The sequence below is a fragment of the Ipomoea nil genome, unplaced genomic scaffold (assembly GCF_001879475.1).
Source record: "Ipomoea nil cultivar Tokyo-kokei standard unplaced genomic scaffold, Asagao_1.1 scaffold0146, whole genome shotgun sequence".
NCBI lineage: Eukaryota > Viridiplantae > Streptophyta > Magnoliopsida > Solanales > Convolvulaceae > Ipomoea > Ipomoea nil.
The window spans coordinates 220,441-237,312 of record NW_017616574.1 but is presented as its reverse complement, the minus strand read 5'-3'; the positions used below and the strand labels follow the sequence as shown (position 1 = coordinate 237,312).

At 36.9% G+C, this 16,872-nt stretch overlaps 3 protein-coding genes across 4 annotated transcripts; 2 read left to right on the top strand and 1 right to left on the bottom strand.

Annotated features, from left to right (window-relative positions):
- Positions 1–3,131: 3,131 nt before the first annotated feature.
- On the top strand, positions 3,132–6,414 carry LOC109172632 (protein UPSTREAM OF FLC-like). 2 transcript variants are annotated; one of them, XM_019321834.1, is made up of 5 exons: positions 3,132–3,672; positions 3,773–3,842; positions 3,980–4,837; positions 5,883–5,994; positions 6,064–6,414. In XM_019321834.1, exons 1-5 carry the CDS (start codon positions 3,432–3,434, stop codon positions 6,130–6,132), a joined length of 1,350 nt encoding a protein of 449 aa, XP_019177379.1. In that variant the 5' UTR covers positions 3,132–3,431; the 3' UTR covers positions 6,133–6,414. The 2 variants fall into 2 exon arrangements, with proteins under 2 accessions (XP_019177379.1, XP_019177387.1); XM_019321842.1 differs by having other exon boundaries at positions 3,133–3,672; positions 5,883–6,414.
- A 3,761-nt stretch (positions 6,415–10,175) lies between these two features.
- Positions 10,176–14,161, top strand: LOC109172615 (putative nuclease HARBI1). Its single transcript, XM_019321812.1, has 3 exons — positions 10,176–10,711; positions 10,744–10,920; positions 12,943–14,161. The coding sequence occupies exons 2-3, from the start codon at positions 10,788–10,790 to the stop codon at positions 13,986–13,988; spliced, it is 1,179 nt and encodes a 392-aa protein (XP_019177357.1). The 5' UTR covers positions 10,176–10,711; positions 10,744–10,787; the 3' UTR covers positions 13,989–14,161.
- LOC109172622 (methyl-CpG-binding domain-containing protein 7-like) lies at positions 14,153–16,275 on the bottom strand. Its single transcript, XM_019321822.1, has 7 exons — positions 16,114–16,275; positions 15,925–16,074; positions 15,680–15,811; positions 15,516–15,551; positions 14,944–15,087; positions 14,586–14,747; positions 14,153–14,487 (listed from the first exon to the last, which is right to left on the bottom strand). The coding sequence occupies exons 1-7, from the start codon at positions 16,159–16,161 to the stop codon at positions 14,290–14,292; spliced, it is 870 nt and encodes a 289-aa protein (XP_019177367.1). The 5' UTR covers positions 16,162–16,275; the 3' UTR covers positions 14,153–14,289.
- Positions 16,276–16,872: the final 597 nt, after the last annotated feature.

Below are 16,872 nucleotides of genomic sequence, written 5' to 3'. Positions count from 1 at the left end.
AGACATTTACTTGCTTTATTCGGTCTCGGCTTATTTCATATTGCTTACGTATAATTAGCAGTATCAAACACCATTTTGGTTGAGCTCATCATAGAGTCTTTCTAATGCAGTTTATCTCTCATATGTAGAACATAGTTTACCCGGTGCAACACTTGAATAGTGGTTGTATATTTTCATCGTCATTCAATAAAAGATTAATTTTTTCCTAATTCTTTTCAACCATAAAAATTTCGTATAACAATATAATACACTATAATTAATTAAGGAAAATACTTGGTGTACTCCCATTTTATACTCCCAACTTGTACTCTCTCACATCTTTTTGATGTAGGCATTTTTCAGTGAACCCATATAATGAAAATAATCAATCTTGATTTGTCACCTCAGAAAATAGAAATAAAGAAGTATAATTTAGAAGTGCATGTAGTAGAACTCTTAATAAATCATAATACATTACATTAGACTGGGTCATCGAAAGAGAATCCTAAAATAACAAAATATTTTCAAAAGTTACAATTGGAGCTTGCAAACTATTGCCCCGGGGTCCTGCTACGAGCTTAATTTACCTTAGACTTAATTGTTATCATATGATTTTACTGGAGCTTTATTAATGTCTTTTGGTACGTCTATTGATGCATTTTATGAAAGCACAATCTCAAGTACTAAGTACGATACAATATGAGCAACTTCAATCGAATTGATCGAAAAATTAATTTGATAATTACAAAATTTTAAATTTAACTTTTTATAAGAGTAACGGAACTTACTTAATGACATTTTTTATTTGAACTGATCAACCAATCTTTTACCCGTTAAGATTATAAGATGAGCTTTGCTCAAAATATATATATATATATATATATATATATATATATATATATATATATATATATATATATTCGGATATAGTTGTATATTTTTGCGTAAATCAAATGAATAGATAATAAATTGATGTAATTAGATTTATTCTCGTAGTCTCATACGCAAGCTATACCAGCAACTTCATTAGTTGTGGGTTTTTTTTAAGGTTGTTGAGGTGTCAATTAGGAAAGAGAGGAGAGAGAGAGAAAAAAAAAAGATACAAATAAAAAGAAGAAGAAGAAAAAAAAAACAAATCTGCACACGCCAAGTTGGGCGCAGACTTACCCTGAACGCGCGTCGTCAATTTGTTCAAAAGGAGGGCCCTACAAAACACTTAATTTGTGGGAAAAAAAAATTCCCCCAAAAACTCATCTTCCCATTTGTTTTTTTTTCATACCACGACGTGTCATGAGCAGACCTTAACTATAGGAGACACCTTTAAGCATCTTTAAGCCCATACGACCCTACCATACTCAGATTAATCCCCATTCACACAGGACCGGCCCAATTAAGGGACAAAATGTTGACCAGATTGATTTTCTCATACGATAGGGGTTCAAACTTTCGACCTCTTTTAAGTAAAAAGAGTGCACGATCATTCACGCCAATCAAACTGGTTTCATCTTCTCATTTGTTAAAAGCCTCTCTTTGATTTTTTTTTCTTTGCGAAAACTCTCAAAAAAAAAAATGCACAATTAGAATTGCTTAAAGTATTTATTAGATGTGATTTTATGGGACACTATAATAATAATAATAATAATAAAATATAGTTCAAACTAGACTTCGAAAATTATTCAAATGAAAAAGAAGCATCTTTGACTTTATTTCCATTGCCATCATTGTAGTCTTAACTATTCTTTTTCCAAATGGTGAACTTCTAAGAACATTTATATAAAATAATGGTGAACTATTTTGTATAATTTTTCATAGTAGTGCTAGAATTTTGTCTTAAATTTATCAATATGTTCTTTAATTGAATTTAATTATGAGTTTTTTTTTATATAAATATGATGGCATTGATCAATTTATAACATTTAATAAAAATAAATAATTTTATTGGCACATTAAGACATTACGAGATAAATTTATATATAAAAAATAATATTGTTTTTTATATATAAGAATGGAGGAAAAAAATAAAGCATAACTCAGACACATTCATGATATTAATCGCTACAAGCAACTTGACATCATCATGTGAAGCCTCCACAACTTGCAAACCAACTTGCCCCATTATGAATATGGCAAATGTAACAATTCTAACCTCTCCCTACTAAAATTATTCATATTTATTGAATACTATAACTAATACATCAATCAGCTCTATCAAAAGTGAAATGCTTATATGGACGGTTGTTTGAAACTAATTTTTATACTCATACTTTGTAATAGTAGATTTGATTAATCGCTGAAATCAATTAATTCAATCTCGTCATATTTTACACGTATTAATTAATTAACGAGGTTTAACTCTGATTAATATTGTACCAATATGATGTTATATTTTATGTAATTAGACTCTAAAGATTGAAAATGCATCGCTTCTAGGCTTCATGCTAATTTGGTAAATGACGTATCCATCATTTTGACATTTTAACCTTGGTCAAAACGCCAAAATAAATGTTTGGTAATATGGCAATTTCGAGCAGCAATTTGCTCCAAACCACCAATTTCGCAAGCACTGTAATTTGTCGCGTTTGCTGATGGCATTTTAGAGAAAGAAAAGTCTTTCCCCAAAATGCCCCTGCTTATAATTTTTTTTTTTAAAAAAAAAAATTAACTGCCAACGACGCCTTAAGGATACTTTAATAAGAAGCATTTTCGGATGGGCAGCAAATGGTTAACCAACTTGAGTTTTGAGTAGGGGTGGCCGTCGCTTTAGTTCAGGAGATATCCAAATTTTATTTTGAATATCTAAAAATTCCAGATGATGTTTTTGATACCCAATATCCAAACCAAATTTAATTCGGATATGTTTAATTCCATTCTTACTTTTCTCACCGATGTGAAAATACAAAAGGCCTTTTTAAAAAAAATATATTATTCCTTTTAGTATTATTATTAAATATATGTATATCTTTATTTCACAAAAGATATATGTATACTCTCATAGATTATTTTACATGTTAATCATTACTTTAAACAGTTAATTTTACCCAAAAATTCGTTATCCATTACTGCTAATACAATCCACTAATTACTTGTTGCCAAACAAGACCTTCATCTTGTAGTATTCTTCAATTGGTAGAATGGCCAAAAAGTACTGAATCCTAAACACCTTTCAACAACTTTGTTCTCTAGCTGTTGTCTGCCGCATCCGGTTTTGAATCTCTCTTCTCTCCCTCGCTTAAACCCCCCACCCTCCACCACCCACCCACCCTATCCCACCCCTTGGGCCCCTCCGCCATGCTTATAAACGTGAAAATGCTTACGCAAACTTCCAGTTTAATCTCCAGTCTCGGGAAACGCCATGCCTTAGTCACATACGTAACAGTATATCGCTTATCATCAGTTTCTGGGCTCTGTTTTTCTCTGTAAGTTTTCTGGTTTTTGGAGGTAAACAAAACAAAATGGCGGCAACGTCGAGATCCGCGAAGACGACCATGGAGCTTTACACGTCGAAGAGATGGAAGCATACGGCGGCGGAGACCAGCCCGGAGCGGACCAGAGTCTGGACGGAGCCGCCCAACGCGAAGCCCAAATCGGAACGGAAAGTCGCCGTCGTTTACTACCTCTCCCGGAATGGCCAGCTCGAACACCCTCATTTCATGGAGGTCCCTCTCTCCTCGCCGGAAGGGCTCTATCTCAGAGGTAAAAGAGAACGAAAAAGATTGAAACTTTAGCCGGGAAATATGGAGAAAGATTGAACTTTTTTGACTTATTAAAAGTTATTATGTTTTGCGCTTTACAGATGTGATCAACAGTTTGAATTTTCTCCGGGGAAAAGGCTTGGCTTCTCTTTATTCCTGGTCTGCAAAAAGGTGACTTTTTATGTCTTTTTTCCCTTACTATATCCATAGTATTCAACAATTATATTTGATTCAAATTTGAAACTTTATGTGTGTAATTATTTATGGAATGTTATTGTCGGAAACTCTGAAATTTCCAAATTTTACAGGAGCTACAAGAATGGATTTGTGTGGCACGATTTGTCGGAGAATGATTTCATTTATCCGGCGCATGGGCAAGAGTATGTTCTCAAGGGCTCGGAGCTGATGATGGATGGGGCACTGATTTCTCCGTCGGAAGAATTGGGATTTTCCAGTTCGGCGCCGCTCTTGCCGGACGTTCGGAAATCCGGCGAGTATCCGGTGACGGCGCGGAGGAGGAACCAATCTTGGAGCTCGTCTGACTTCCACGAGTACAGAGTGTACAAGGCGGAGTCGACCGGAGAATCTTCCGGCAGAGCAGCCGACGCTTCGACTCAAACGGACGATAAACGACGCCGTAGAAGACCGGGTCGGGTCGTGGAGGAGGAAGACGGGGAAGAAAAGGGCAAAGAACAGGACGGGGAAGGGAAAACTCCGGTCCGGAGCCAGAGCACGGAGCTGAGCAGAGGCGAGATTTCGCCGCCGCCGTCGGATTCCAGCCCGGAAACCTTAGAAACCCTAATGAAGGCCGACGGAAGGCTCGTGCTCCGTTCAGAACCCGCCGCCGGCGAAGACGCAACCGCCGCAAAAGGAAAACCGAAATCACCGTCAGTTCTTCTGCAATTACTCTCCTGCGGCTCCATTTCCTTCCGGGACTGCGGCGCCGGCCACGGCAAAGACCACGGATTTTCTCTCATCTCCCACTACAAGGCGAGACTGCCACGCGCCGCCGCCGCCGGCGGCAATCACGTGGAGAAAGACCTAGCGGTGGAGTTCCCGGTAAAAGTAAACCTCGAAGACAAAGAATACTTCAGTGGGAGCTTGATAGAGACAAAGAAGGAGGCATTTCCAGGCTTAAAGAGATCTTCGTCTTATAATGCTGAACGGTAATTTTGCATTTTCTTTCTGCCATTCTGATTATATATTCGTCTGTGTCTCCTGCAAATTATGGAATTGTCGCAGTTTCACATTCTCCCGTGTATTTCTTTGTTTGTTTCTTGAATATAATGCCACTGCTTTATCAATTCTTGGTTGGATTACCTTCCTTAATCTTGCATTATATTAACGCCCTTATTGGTTTGATAATCACAATGTTTCAAGTTCGACTCTCAGTTGAAACGGTCTATTAATCTTTTTAATTGGTTAGAGCTAATCAGCTTTGAACAACTTAGGTTGGTTTACTTTGGTGGTAGGTTTTAAATGACCATAAAGAGATAAACCAGCCTAGATCACAGATCGACTCAAACTAAGAAGACTAATAGAACACTACCTTCATAATAAAACTTGTAATATTATAGTTACTAAGTCAATAGCCTGACTAACTTGATAGGATTGTCCCAAGTTAAATTAGTTTCACCCATCATGAAGCAAATAATAGCAATGCTACTAGAAAAGTTGTTTTGAGAGGAGTTTGATTAGTTTCAGGTGTGAATATGAATGCAGTATATAAAATATAATATTTGACTTTAGACTAATAAAAAGTTTGGAGTTGTGGCTTTTATTACAAGAACTAGAAAACAAAGTTTCAAATAGGGGTAGGTGGAGTGGGTAGAGGAAAGGAGATTTGGAGGGGCTATAGACTATTTTAAACTGTCCTTAGATTTGCAGAAAAGGATTGGGGTTGAAGAAGATAACACCATAATTTCTGGGTGTTGCTTTCTATCTGCAAGTTTGACTTCTGTAGCCTAATAAATGTATTGAAACTATGATCATCATATCTGGTTTGCAGTTTCTGGGTATGATTGAGCCTCATTAAATCTGTACCCTTGAGCTAATCTACATGGGGATTGTGCAGTATTTATTGCCACAAACTCATAAAGCTGGCACAACTTTATAGTGCACCCTATCAATGTGGGGCTCACAGTAATGGAATAAAATTTGCAAAAATTTCCCCATTTGCATATCAATGATTGATCATATCTCCATCTGCAGGAGCTCTAAACTGGAACTGACCCAACAGGAGATTGCTGGTGTGAGGGCCAAATGCATCCCAAGAAAGCCAAAAACCCAAGTGGACACTAGCCAACATGGTAGCAAAAGGATGGCGCCCCAATCCTGAACTCACGACGCCTAATTGTTTTAGAATTCTCGTGGACGATGTGATCTTGAAAAGACATTGAGACGTTTTATTCTGAACTCACGCCTGGTGGGTGGTCTTGAAATTAGAGGGTATCGATTTTGAATTCTCGTGGACGATGTGATCTTGAAAAGATATTGAGACATTTTGACATGACGAATGAAAAGGGGGTACATGTACTGTTGTTAGACTTGGCAGCCACGCCACGGCAAGGAGGATTGATGTGAAAATGGGGTTTGGTTGTCTGCTTATGGTTTGTAGGGTTGTGTGAATTTTTTAACGTTGTTTGTATTATGGGGTCTATGGTTTTGCCAAAATTCTTGAGAAAGTGTTGACTTTTCCAGGTTTTTAGTAGTCTGTGAACCGACGACTGAGTTTGCACTTAAAGTTAGGATAGGACGACAGGAATTGAGGTTTTCAATGGCTGAGATTTACGAGAAGAATGTGAAAGGGAAGGGAATGGTCGTTGACCGTTTAAGGGGGACTCGGAAATGGTGACACGCCTCTATCAAATTATATAAAATGCTAGGCACGGGAGGTGGGAACAAAAGAGTTCATATAAATCTCGAGAAGTGAACATCTATAACGTCTTTTAAAAATACATTATAAAAATTTTTAAGCAAATTCAATCATGTTACAATAGCACCTTGATTGGCTCAATTAGATTAAAGTGAGGGTCCCTACTCTTGTCCATTTCTCAAGATCTTTTAGATTGGAACCTTGTAGTCGCTTTCATCGTTGTAATGGGTTGGAAACCACTTATTCGCATTTCAAACATGGCTCATCCTCAAGGACCAAGAATGTAAATTCAAATAAGAAAATAACCAAAAAACTGATCAAGAAGTCTATCATGTCGATTGTAATATGCACAATCATGAGCACTATTTTTGTTATACTAAGTACTATCAACATTATACTGGTGCCAATTATAGAAAAATTCTATATGTTCTTCTTAAAAAAAAAAAAAAAAAAAAAAAAAAGGGAGGAAATTCTATATGTTTGTCATACTATAATGTTAAGTTGTTATAAATAGTTAAATACAACACCTCCCAATAGTTATTGCGTGGATCGTGGTCCACATAGTTGTATGGACTAGTGGACCACGGTATGAAAACGACGTCGTTTTGTTTAATTTTATTTTTCGCGCGTCCAAATACAACATACATTTTTATAATTCATAATGTACATTATTCTAATACATAATTTACATTATTCTAAAGCATAATGTACATTATTTTAAAACATAATATATATATTATATTACCCCAGATGTGTCATTATTTTAACATGTAATGTACATTATTTTAACACATAATGTACATTATTCAAACACGTAATGTACATTATTCTAACACTTAATGTACAATATTTTAACACATAATGTACGGAGTATATTATTTTTACTCATAATAATATTCACAACGATATTTTGGACCGTGATCCACATAATTGTGTAGACCACGGTCCAAACAATAATTTGCCAACACCTCTATCCTGATTTCAATCGTTATACCCTGCACCACGGTGCACATAGCACTATGCGCCCCGCGCCAGTCGACGCGACAGAGTGTATATGTATTATGTTATATAATTATGTACATTATGTTATATAATTATGTACATTATGTTATACAATTATGCACATTTTGGTATACAATTATGTACATTATTTTATACAATTATGTACATTTTAGTATACAATTATGTACATTCAACACGCGATTTTTTTTAACAGTTACAAGTTTATGTATATTCTCATATACAATTATGTATATTTTAGTATACAATTCTATACATTTTCAAAACATGATTTTTTTTTTTTTTTTACAAGTTAACAGCAAACACAAAAAAACAAAATTTTCAAAAAAAAAAAAATGCAAAACAACATCGTTTTGCACCAGGGCGCACAATGCAATGTGCGCCCTGGTGCACGATATAAATTGCCTCCTGATTTCAGTTGTTATATTATAGACCGCGGTGCATAATCGATTATGCACCGCGGCCCATATACGGCGCCGTTTCTTTAAGTAAAGAAATGGCCCGCCGTTAGAGTTAACGGAGTCCGTTTGTTTGGTGTATTAAACACCAACTGACACTACAGTATATCCAAACCGACACTGCAGTTATATCAAAATGATACTGTAGTTATAGTGAAATGAAACTGCAGTGTATATAAACTGAAACTGAATAACATTTCACATATTTGAGTGTATATTGTACAATGAAGCTATAATTATATCAAAATGATCATGTAGTTGTGTTTTAATAAAACTATAGTGTATATAAAATAAAATTAAATAACATTTTCACATATTTGATTCTATAAATATCGAATGAAACTATAGTTATATCGAAATGAAACTGTAGTTGTGTTCAACTGAAACTGCAGTGTATACAAAATGACACTGAATAACAGAGTTACTTTTTGCAAAAGAGTGCGAAACGGCGGAAATAAACACGGTTAATTTTCATTTTAAAAAAAGACGCACGGTGCATAATCGATTATGCACCGCGGTGCATAATATAATTTGCCCCTGATTTAAGTTGGGCTTAAACTTGACCCCATGTTAAACCCTGATTAAATAATAATCCCTAATAATTAAGATGGGCTTAATTAATAAACTGATAATTATACACCCTCCCTCCATATTAGGACAGCTCAATGGGCCTGCCATCCTATAATGGCCCAATGGGCCGAACTCTAAATTCAGTACAACCGAAACTCCTTCAGTTCCAGCAGTCAACTGCTGGTTTTTTGTTCAAACTAGTGGCAAAACAAAATTGTCAGTCTTACCTCCTATTCTCGTATTAATTAATCATACCTTACTAGTAAATTACATATATTTTTATTTACAGAAAACCATAATTGTTACCTAAATAAATGGTTTTGGTGAAGCTCATCTTGTAACCCTACCAAAAAAGAATCGGCAAATTATTGTGTGGATCATGGTCCACACAATATTATGTGAACCATAACAAAAGTACATTTTTAATATATTAAATATACATTATTTTGTACTAAACGTACATTTTACAATATAATGTACACTCAGAACAAAAATAATGTACATCTCTTGAATATAATGTATATTATTTTTGTACTGAATGTACATTGTTTTTGTACTGAATGTATATTATTTTACAGTAAATAGAATATGATCCACACAATAATAATTGCAAAGAATTGCGAAGTGATAAACCAGCATAAATTACACATAGTTGATTAAGTCAAACCAATAAAATCAATATAATGCTCGTGTAAATTACAAATTACAAATTACAAAATAATAATAATAATAATAATAATAATAATAATAATAATAATAATATCACGCAAAATCCTGTGAAAATGTAAAAAAGAAAGAAATTAAATATAAAAGTTCATTAGATTGTAGTCTAAAAAAAATATGGGAGTGTTTGGTAAATAGTTGTTAACTGATTGGGTTAATAGGTTTAATTAGTTGATAACATTAGTTGATTATAGAAAGATGTTTAGTAAATTAGCTATTAGCTTATAGTTAATTACATGCTAGTATTCCAAAAAAAAAAAAAAAAAAAAAATAGTTGATTACACGCAAAATGACTTTTTCAAAAAACTTATCGAAAAAAAACTACTTTGAACAGTTTTTTAAATTTTAGCGTTTTGTAGCAATAAGCTGTTACAAAAAGCTAGTTAATCAAATAATTGTTTAACCAAGTCAAACAGCTAATAGTGGTCAAACAAGTCAAAATTAACTGATAAAGCTAATTATTTTACCGAACATGACTAAATATAAAAGTTCATTATTGTTAATTATAATTATAAAAATAAAAAATATAATATAAATGTGTAGTGTAACCATAACCATATGAAGGGAATTTAATTTGATATAGAAGTAGACTTAATTCAGTAAATTCAGAAATATTTGCGTTCATACTACTAATGGTCTACTGTTTTTTTCCCCAGGTTTTGTGTTTTTTTCCCGTCGTTTTCCACTCTTGTGAGGCAAATGTATCAGAATTTGTGAAGTGATTAATAATACTTCCATCGCAAAATTCTCTTCGATCACTTTGAATCTTTGGGTGTTCTGTCAAATAATGTTTTTTTACTTTTTCATAAAAGATATCGACGGTTGAAATTGTTAGAGAACAGTATACATAAGTAGATAAAATTTATCTACTGTCTCCCTATCTGACATTTCGCACTGTCTCAACTCAACTCTCTACCAAAACTGAGATCAATTGACCAGAGAAAAATGCATTTTTTTTCTTCATATTTGTGCATATAGATTTCCCTGTCACTTTAAAGCTTTAATTCCATTTATATCTATCTTTCTCCTTCTTTTTTTTTTTTGGTTTATTTATTTTTTTATTTTCTACTGGTTGTCAAAGTCTACAAAATGAGCAGTTTCATGTCTCAATACACAATACGCCCTCCAAAAACGCCTCACTGAAATACAGGCACCAATGACACTCTTCAGCTAAGCATCTTTCCGTCACGCATATGTGTTATGTGCACGTGGGCGTGCATATGTTGTTGGGTTTGGAGAATGTTGCTGGTTTTTGCATCTTCATTCCCCAATCCCCACTGTTTTTGTGATCCTTTTTTGGGTTAATATTGGCTAGGGAAGAATGGGTTCCAGTTTTCTTGATTTATAATTGAGTTTATTTCCTGGGAATCCTGGGGTTTTGTATTGTGTAGAGTGGTGGTGGGGTGTAATAGCTTTGATTCTTTTGAAAATAAAAATTTCCAAATTTGGGTGTTTTGCGAGTCTGCACTGATGGCTCCAGTGAGAGGGTCGAAGAAGAAGAGGAAGGTGGAGAAGAAGGGTGAACAACAGGAGGGTGTGGCTTCTGGGGCTTCTGAGGATGGCTCTGCTGATTGGTGGGCTGTGTTATCCAAAAGGGTTGCAGGTAAAGAAGTGTTTATCAGTTTGCTCTTTTGTCTTGCAATGTTGGTTTTTGGATTTTGCTTAGGTTTGGTTTTAAACATTCAGTTTTTTAGCAATTTTCTTGGCTGGGTGATTGGGTTGACTGAATCCTGATTTGCAAGGTGAAATACCAATTTGGGATGTGTTGTGTTTTTCCTCCCAATGAAGTTACATGTTGCCATCTATGAATATGAGAAACAGCCCTTGTTTAGCCCAGGGTTTCTAGTTTAGGCTAAAGATCAATCTTGGAAATCCTAGGATATGAACTCATGATGTTTCTTGCAGAAAATTTTGTAAAGTTTGCCTCTGAGCCTCTCATACAGTTTCTCTCGGTTTAGACTAGGTTGTATCCCGGTTTTGTTCTGCTTGGTCAATTCAAGTTATCTCATTCTATGTTCTATGTGCCTTTGAACATATATTTTGCACATTGTCAAGTTCTTGAGGTTCAAGAAATTATATATTTACTCATAAGTGGACTGTATGATCCATCAAAAGAAGTTGTTAAGAAAGTTTTCACATTTAGTCTTGACTTTAAGACCACGAAGCGTAATAAATCCTTCTTGGTATTCCTGCATAATGAGGAAAAAAAGAGATGATTTAGCTCTTCGGAGTAATATCTCAATGAAGGTATAAGTTGATGTACAATGTATTTACTTGGTAGCTGCGATATTGGTTCTTAGCCTGATCTCCAAATGCGAACTCCTCAAAAATTTAGGTTATATGTCCTTCAGTTATCATGTCTTTTTCTCCGTTGAATTGATGTAAGTCTGGATGTCACAATCCTCGTGGCTTAACAATGCTAAACTAAATTTGGTTGTTTAACGTGCTCATGAGATGTCGTATTTGAATCGCTGCAATGTTTTGTACTTATAGTTGGGGTACTTTTGAGGTTTGGTCTATATTTTATCTGTACAAGCAAATATTTGCATAAGATATTAATGAGTCTAAACAGCTTAATAGACAGAGAAAGCTATATATTTTTCTCTAGTTGGTGCAATAACAATCATAGACATTTGCATTCATATAGCATTTTCAAGAGAAAGAAAAGGAGACGGGAACAAGTTGAACTTGCAGGAATAAATGTCACCGAATTTGTGCATTGTGCACCATAATTCTTACAATGTAGATACTATTTGTATGGTATGGTATGGTATGTGTGTGTGTGTGTGTATATATATATATATAGCTTCTCTACTTTCTCTACTTAACCGATTTTTTCGTGTTTCTTTAGAAAAAGTTATGAGCAATGACAGATTGTCTGCGTTGGTAGTTAAGATGATATAGTTACAAGATTCTTACTCAGGGAGATTTCGCAAGTTAGTTTCTTCGGATAAGACAAATAAGAGGAAAAAGAAACAAAGAGGGAATTACCCTGTGGCTTAAACGCCTAGCATACATTGTAGATGATAGAAAATGGATGCTGATTTACATTAAGTTAGTGATAAAACCAGATATTATGAAGTTAGTTCTTCTAAGAAATTTGGGCTGCCTGAAATGTGGTGAAAAACTGTGAATATACCTTGATCGGGGCACAAATGCACCGAGTAAATGTTACAGATTCACGGCCAAGGCATGCATTACTCCTGAGGTTGAATTGGTAATCCCTACAGGCCATTTACAAGGGATCTGAAGGGAAAGTCGGGGGTATGGGATGTGGGATACCTACATTTGTAATCAGCATATTCTCAATGTGGTTCCCGTTGTTTTGTCCTCCTTTGCGTTTGCAATTATGTTTTATATACCCGGATAGTTCTAAAAATTATGAATTTATTTGGATCCATATTGTGAACTGCACTTCGTATTATTATGTACTTCTTTCTCGTATTACTAATTGACTCTGGTTGCCATGAGCTATGTACATTTTTCTTTTGAATTATCTGTTGTCTTCCATTTTTTGACAAATACGAGAACAGCTATGGTTGAATTGTGCGTTTTTTACGACCTTGTAAAGTCAATTTGATCTTTATATTCTAGTGCTGAGAACTATATGTCTTGCTTTGCATAGGTAATGTTTCGCCCTCAAAGGGTATGGACAGCTTCCAATCTGTGTTCAAGATGTCGAGAAGGACATTTGAGTATATATGCTCGCTTGTGAAGGAGCACATGATGGTGAAATCTGCGAATTATGTGTTCACGAGTGGGAAGCCAATGTCGTTACACGAACAAGTAGCTTTAGCTCTGCGGAGACTCTGCTCGGGTAATTCGCTAATTGCGGTTGGTGATTCGTTCGGGGCACATCACTCGACTGTCTCTCAAGTGACTTGGCGCTTCGTGGAGGCCATAGAAGAGAAAGGCATCCACCACCTTTGCTGGCCGTCGTCTGAACAGGAGGTGAGTCGGATAAAATCCAAATTCGAACAAATACGAGGCCTCCCAAACTGTTGTGGCGCGATTGATACCACGCACATTACCATGATGTTATCCTCGTCTGAACAAACAGCCGATGTGTGGGTCGACAAGATGGAGAATCACAGCATGATCCTGCAGGCGATCGTGGATCCTGACATGAAGTTCCGGGATATTGTCACCGGCCTGCCCGGGAAGATGGGCAAGGCTTCGGTTCTCCAAAGCTCGACGTTCTTCAAACTTTGCCAGAAGGGAGAAAGGCTAAATGGCAAGACGATAAAGCTGTCAGCAGAAACCGAGGTAGAGGAATACATAGTTGGCGATTCCGGGTTTCCCCTTTATCCATGGCTTATGACTCCCTATCCCGGGAAAGAACTCTCGGAACCCAAAGCCGAGTTCAACAAGATGCATTTCGCAACGCGCATTGTGGCCCAGAGAGCGCTGGCGAGATTGAAGGATGTCTGGAAAATGATCCAAGGAAACATGTGGAGACCGGACAAACATAAGTTACCTAGATTCATCCTCGTATGCTGCATTCTCCATAACATCATTATCGACATGGAAGACGAGGTGTTGGATGAGCTTCCTCTCCCTCATCACCATGATCCCGGGTACAGGCAAGAGGTTTCTCAATCCGTCGACAAGGCTGCTTCTATCGCGAGGGATAACCTATCCCGATATTTATCTGGAAAACTGCATTCTTGATCTTATAGGAAACAAAAAGACAACATAGTATTTCTATTTGCCTGTAATCCCTTTCTTGTTTTGTTCTTTCCTGTTTAGTTTTGGTAGTGATGTTCTTTAGATACTCTGGGTGTGTGTTGGTTACAGTTCTCTGCATTTTGAAACTGCCATAAATAATGATTTCGATTAGGAAATATAACAGCCTTTATACACAGCACAGGTTTTCAAATGAAGTTCAATGTTGTCTGTACTTTTATGTTTCATAAAACTACAAATATAGTTTTCCTGAAAGGTACAAGGATGTCTTCCTGTCCTACAAATATCAAGCAGAGGTCTCGTTGTTCATGAGCGACGTAAATCTGTTGCTCCATTCTTGCTTTACAGAATCCGAGACCAATGTATCGCCAATGAAAGGATTCCATTCGTCCCCTTTAGGACTAGCGAGAACCCAATTGACTTTTGATGGCGGCCTGAGAACCGAGTCTTCTCTAGATGTTTTCCTCTTCTGCGAAGCCGAGTTCTGGGGAACAGGAAGCGGGAAACAGTAGTGATTATTACGCGATTTAAACATCTCGGAGTGTCAATTCTGCAGGAGTTTTTGGTAGTCGGTGTACTTACAGTTGTGGGGTGGTGCAATTTAAACATCTTGGATAGAGGCCGATTCTCGTTCAATTCTTCCAGTGCTTCAGACAAGGAAACATGTTCGCTCAATTCTGTCAAGTGTCTCTCAACAGCTGCCCTGGACCGGAACTTCCTGCCAGTGCCAGGTTCGTAGTAATACTGCACAAACGCACACCAAAAGCACATACGAACATTAATTTCTTTTTCAGATCAAGAAAAGGCGGGGGAGACCCCAAGCTAACAAAACGCTTAAGCATTTCTCGAGACCGGCACTCTCCTAGGTCAGGAGAGCCCAACGCAGCCACTTCAACGTGTTTCTAGCAGTGACATCACAAGGGTAAGCAAAGTACCATACCTTATCTCTTGAATTCCCGAATCTACGGGGTACCTCCTCCACTATCCAACCATCAGGAAGCTGATAGGGCCGGATAACTACAGCTCCCGAAGGCACAATTGCCTGACGGTTTGCACTCAGCTCCTTCTCATCCAGCCTCAACATCTGCACATATCACCATAACATCAAAATTTCCAAACGCTATTTCATTCAACCTACCAAAAGCTCTTCACTAATCACTACATTATCAAATAATCCTCTTCTCAACAACTCTTGGGCAGGGGTTCTGGAGAGCCTAATGTATCAAAAATAATCCTCTTCCGATTGGATAATCCATTTGATTGAATAAAGTTTTGTTACGGGAGGATGATAAGTGCTGAGCGGGTTTAGGGTTTAAGGTGTAAATCTTGTTTTCTTTACTTTCTGCCATTGTTTTCAATTATTGTTCTCGTTTACCTCAACATCTTATGCATCAAATTAACATTTGATCAACATTGCAGCATTACTAGGTTTTACCTTTGTTCTAAGATGTGTGATACAGATATTCATAGGTGTTGGAAATTTGGCAGCAGAAGAACAGACAGAGAATTTACCTTTCCACCATAAACAATCATCTTCCGGGATGAACTCTGATGAGAGCAAGCAAGAAACAACAGAATTAACACTTGCAGTCAGCTAAAAAAAAAATAAAAAATAAAAAAAAACTGGAAATCCTGTTTAAATCTACGAATGAATTGTTCAAGTGTTTGGAAATCACCTTTCGACGATTATATACAATGAGAGCACTGGATCTGCTCCGCCTACTACGAGTAACTGTTTCTCCGTTGAGATGCCTCTCCACTTCTCTCATTGATCTGAACCTTTGCCCAGTCCCCGGCTCCAAGTAATACTGCATCAACATTAACTCATTTCATCAATCTTCAGCCAAAGAATCGAAGAATCAAAGAAAGAAGAAGCAATTAATCATTAATCAAAGTTGAAATGGGGGAGTGGGACCCCGACCCTGTCAATTCTGGAGCCATCGGAGCGAGGGACTTCTTCCACACCCCAACCGGGGGGCAGGCTGAACCGCTGGTCGCCGGAGAAGGGAGTAATGGCGGGTTGTGTCACCAGCGCCAGTTCACGGCAGCTAGAGTCTTCATCGCCGGTTTGGTGGTGGCGGGACGACGGCGGCGGCGTTTGGAGAGGGTGCATTGAGGCGGAGGAGGGCGTGAGAGAGGAAGAATTCCGTTTCCCCATGGGCAGCAAAGAAGCGTGGTGTGACAGTGGGACAAACGTAAGTTCAGTGCTGTTTGACACTTGGAGGAATGTTGGACGGCCGGTCGGCGGTGAAATTCATCTCATTTGCCTTAATTTCATCGTTTTTGTTGACTCTATTACATTGTAATATCTGTTAGCTTTGACGTCGCTCGATCATTACATGCCATCTATCTGAGCACAAGGTCATTAACTAATTTTTAGGCTTCATTAAATCAAAATAAATTGTTGATGAGTGTAATTATACATTGAGAAAATTACATTTTTGGTCCTGTGACTATTGTGGTCTTGTTAATTTCAGTACATGACTTTAAAAAGTAACAGTTTAGTCCCTTAACTATGCAATTTTTAACACATTTGGTCCATCCGGCCAAATGTTGTCGGAAAAATATTATCTATTTTTAATTATTTAATAATAGGGACAGATATGTCTTTTCAGACCCTTCATCTCCTTCTCCACCCCTCATCCTTCTTCTTCTTTCTTCTTGCAACAATGGTGAAAAGTAGCTCAAAAACTTCTATTCGGGGGATTTACATCGGAACTTCGGAAGTTTCCGATGAAGTCATCGACGTTAAGCGCGAAGACAAGGAACAATCATTTCATGAACTCATTGTGTTTTCTGGAACGGTCAAAACTGAGGGGGGAAACGGTCGCTGAGTGTGATAGCGAATGTCAAAGCCGTGAATAATATA

Coding starts and splice junctions, on each gene's coding strand:
- LOC109172632 (XM_019321834.1), top strand. CDS start 3,432: ATGGCGGCAACGTCGAGATCCGCGAAGACGACCATGGAGCTTTACACG. Junction 3,673..3,772: donor GGAAGGGCTCTATCTCAGAG/GTAAAAGAGAAC, acceptor TGCGCTTTACAG/ATGTGATCAACAGTTTGAAT. Junction 4,838..5,882: donor TCGTCTTATAATGCTGAACG/GTAATTTTGCAT, acceptor CTCCATCTGCAG/GAGCTCTAAACTGGAACTGA.
- LOC109172615 (XM_019321812.1), top strand. CDS start 10,788: ATGGCTCCAGTGAGAGGGTCGAAGAAGAAGAGGAAGGTGGAGAAGAAG. Junction 10,921..12,942: donor GTTATCCAAAAGGGTTGCAG/GTAAAGAAGTGT, acceptor TGCTTTGCATAG/GTAATGTTTCGCCCTCAAAG.
- LOC109172622 (XM_019321822.1), bottom strand. CDS start 16,161: ATGGGGAAACGGAATTCTTCCTCTCTCACGCCCTCCTCCGCCTCAATG. Junction 15,552..15,679: donor TTGTATATAATCGTCGAAAG/GTGATTTCCAAA, acceptor TGCTCTCATCAG/AGTTCATCCCGGAAGATGAT. Junction 14,488..14,585: donor AATTGCACCACCCCACAACT/GTAAGTACACCG, acceptor CCTGTTCCCCAG/AACTCGGCTTCGCAGAAGAG.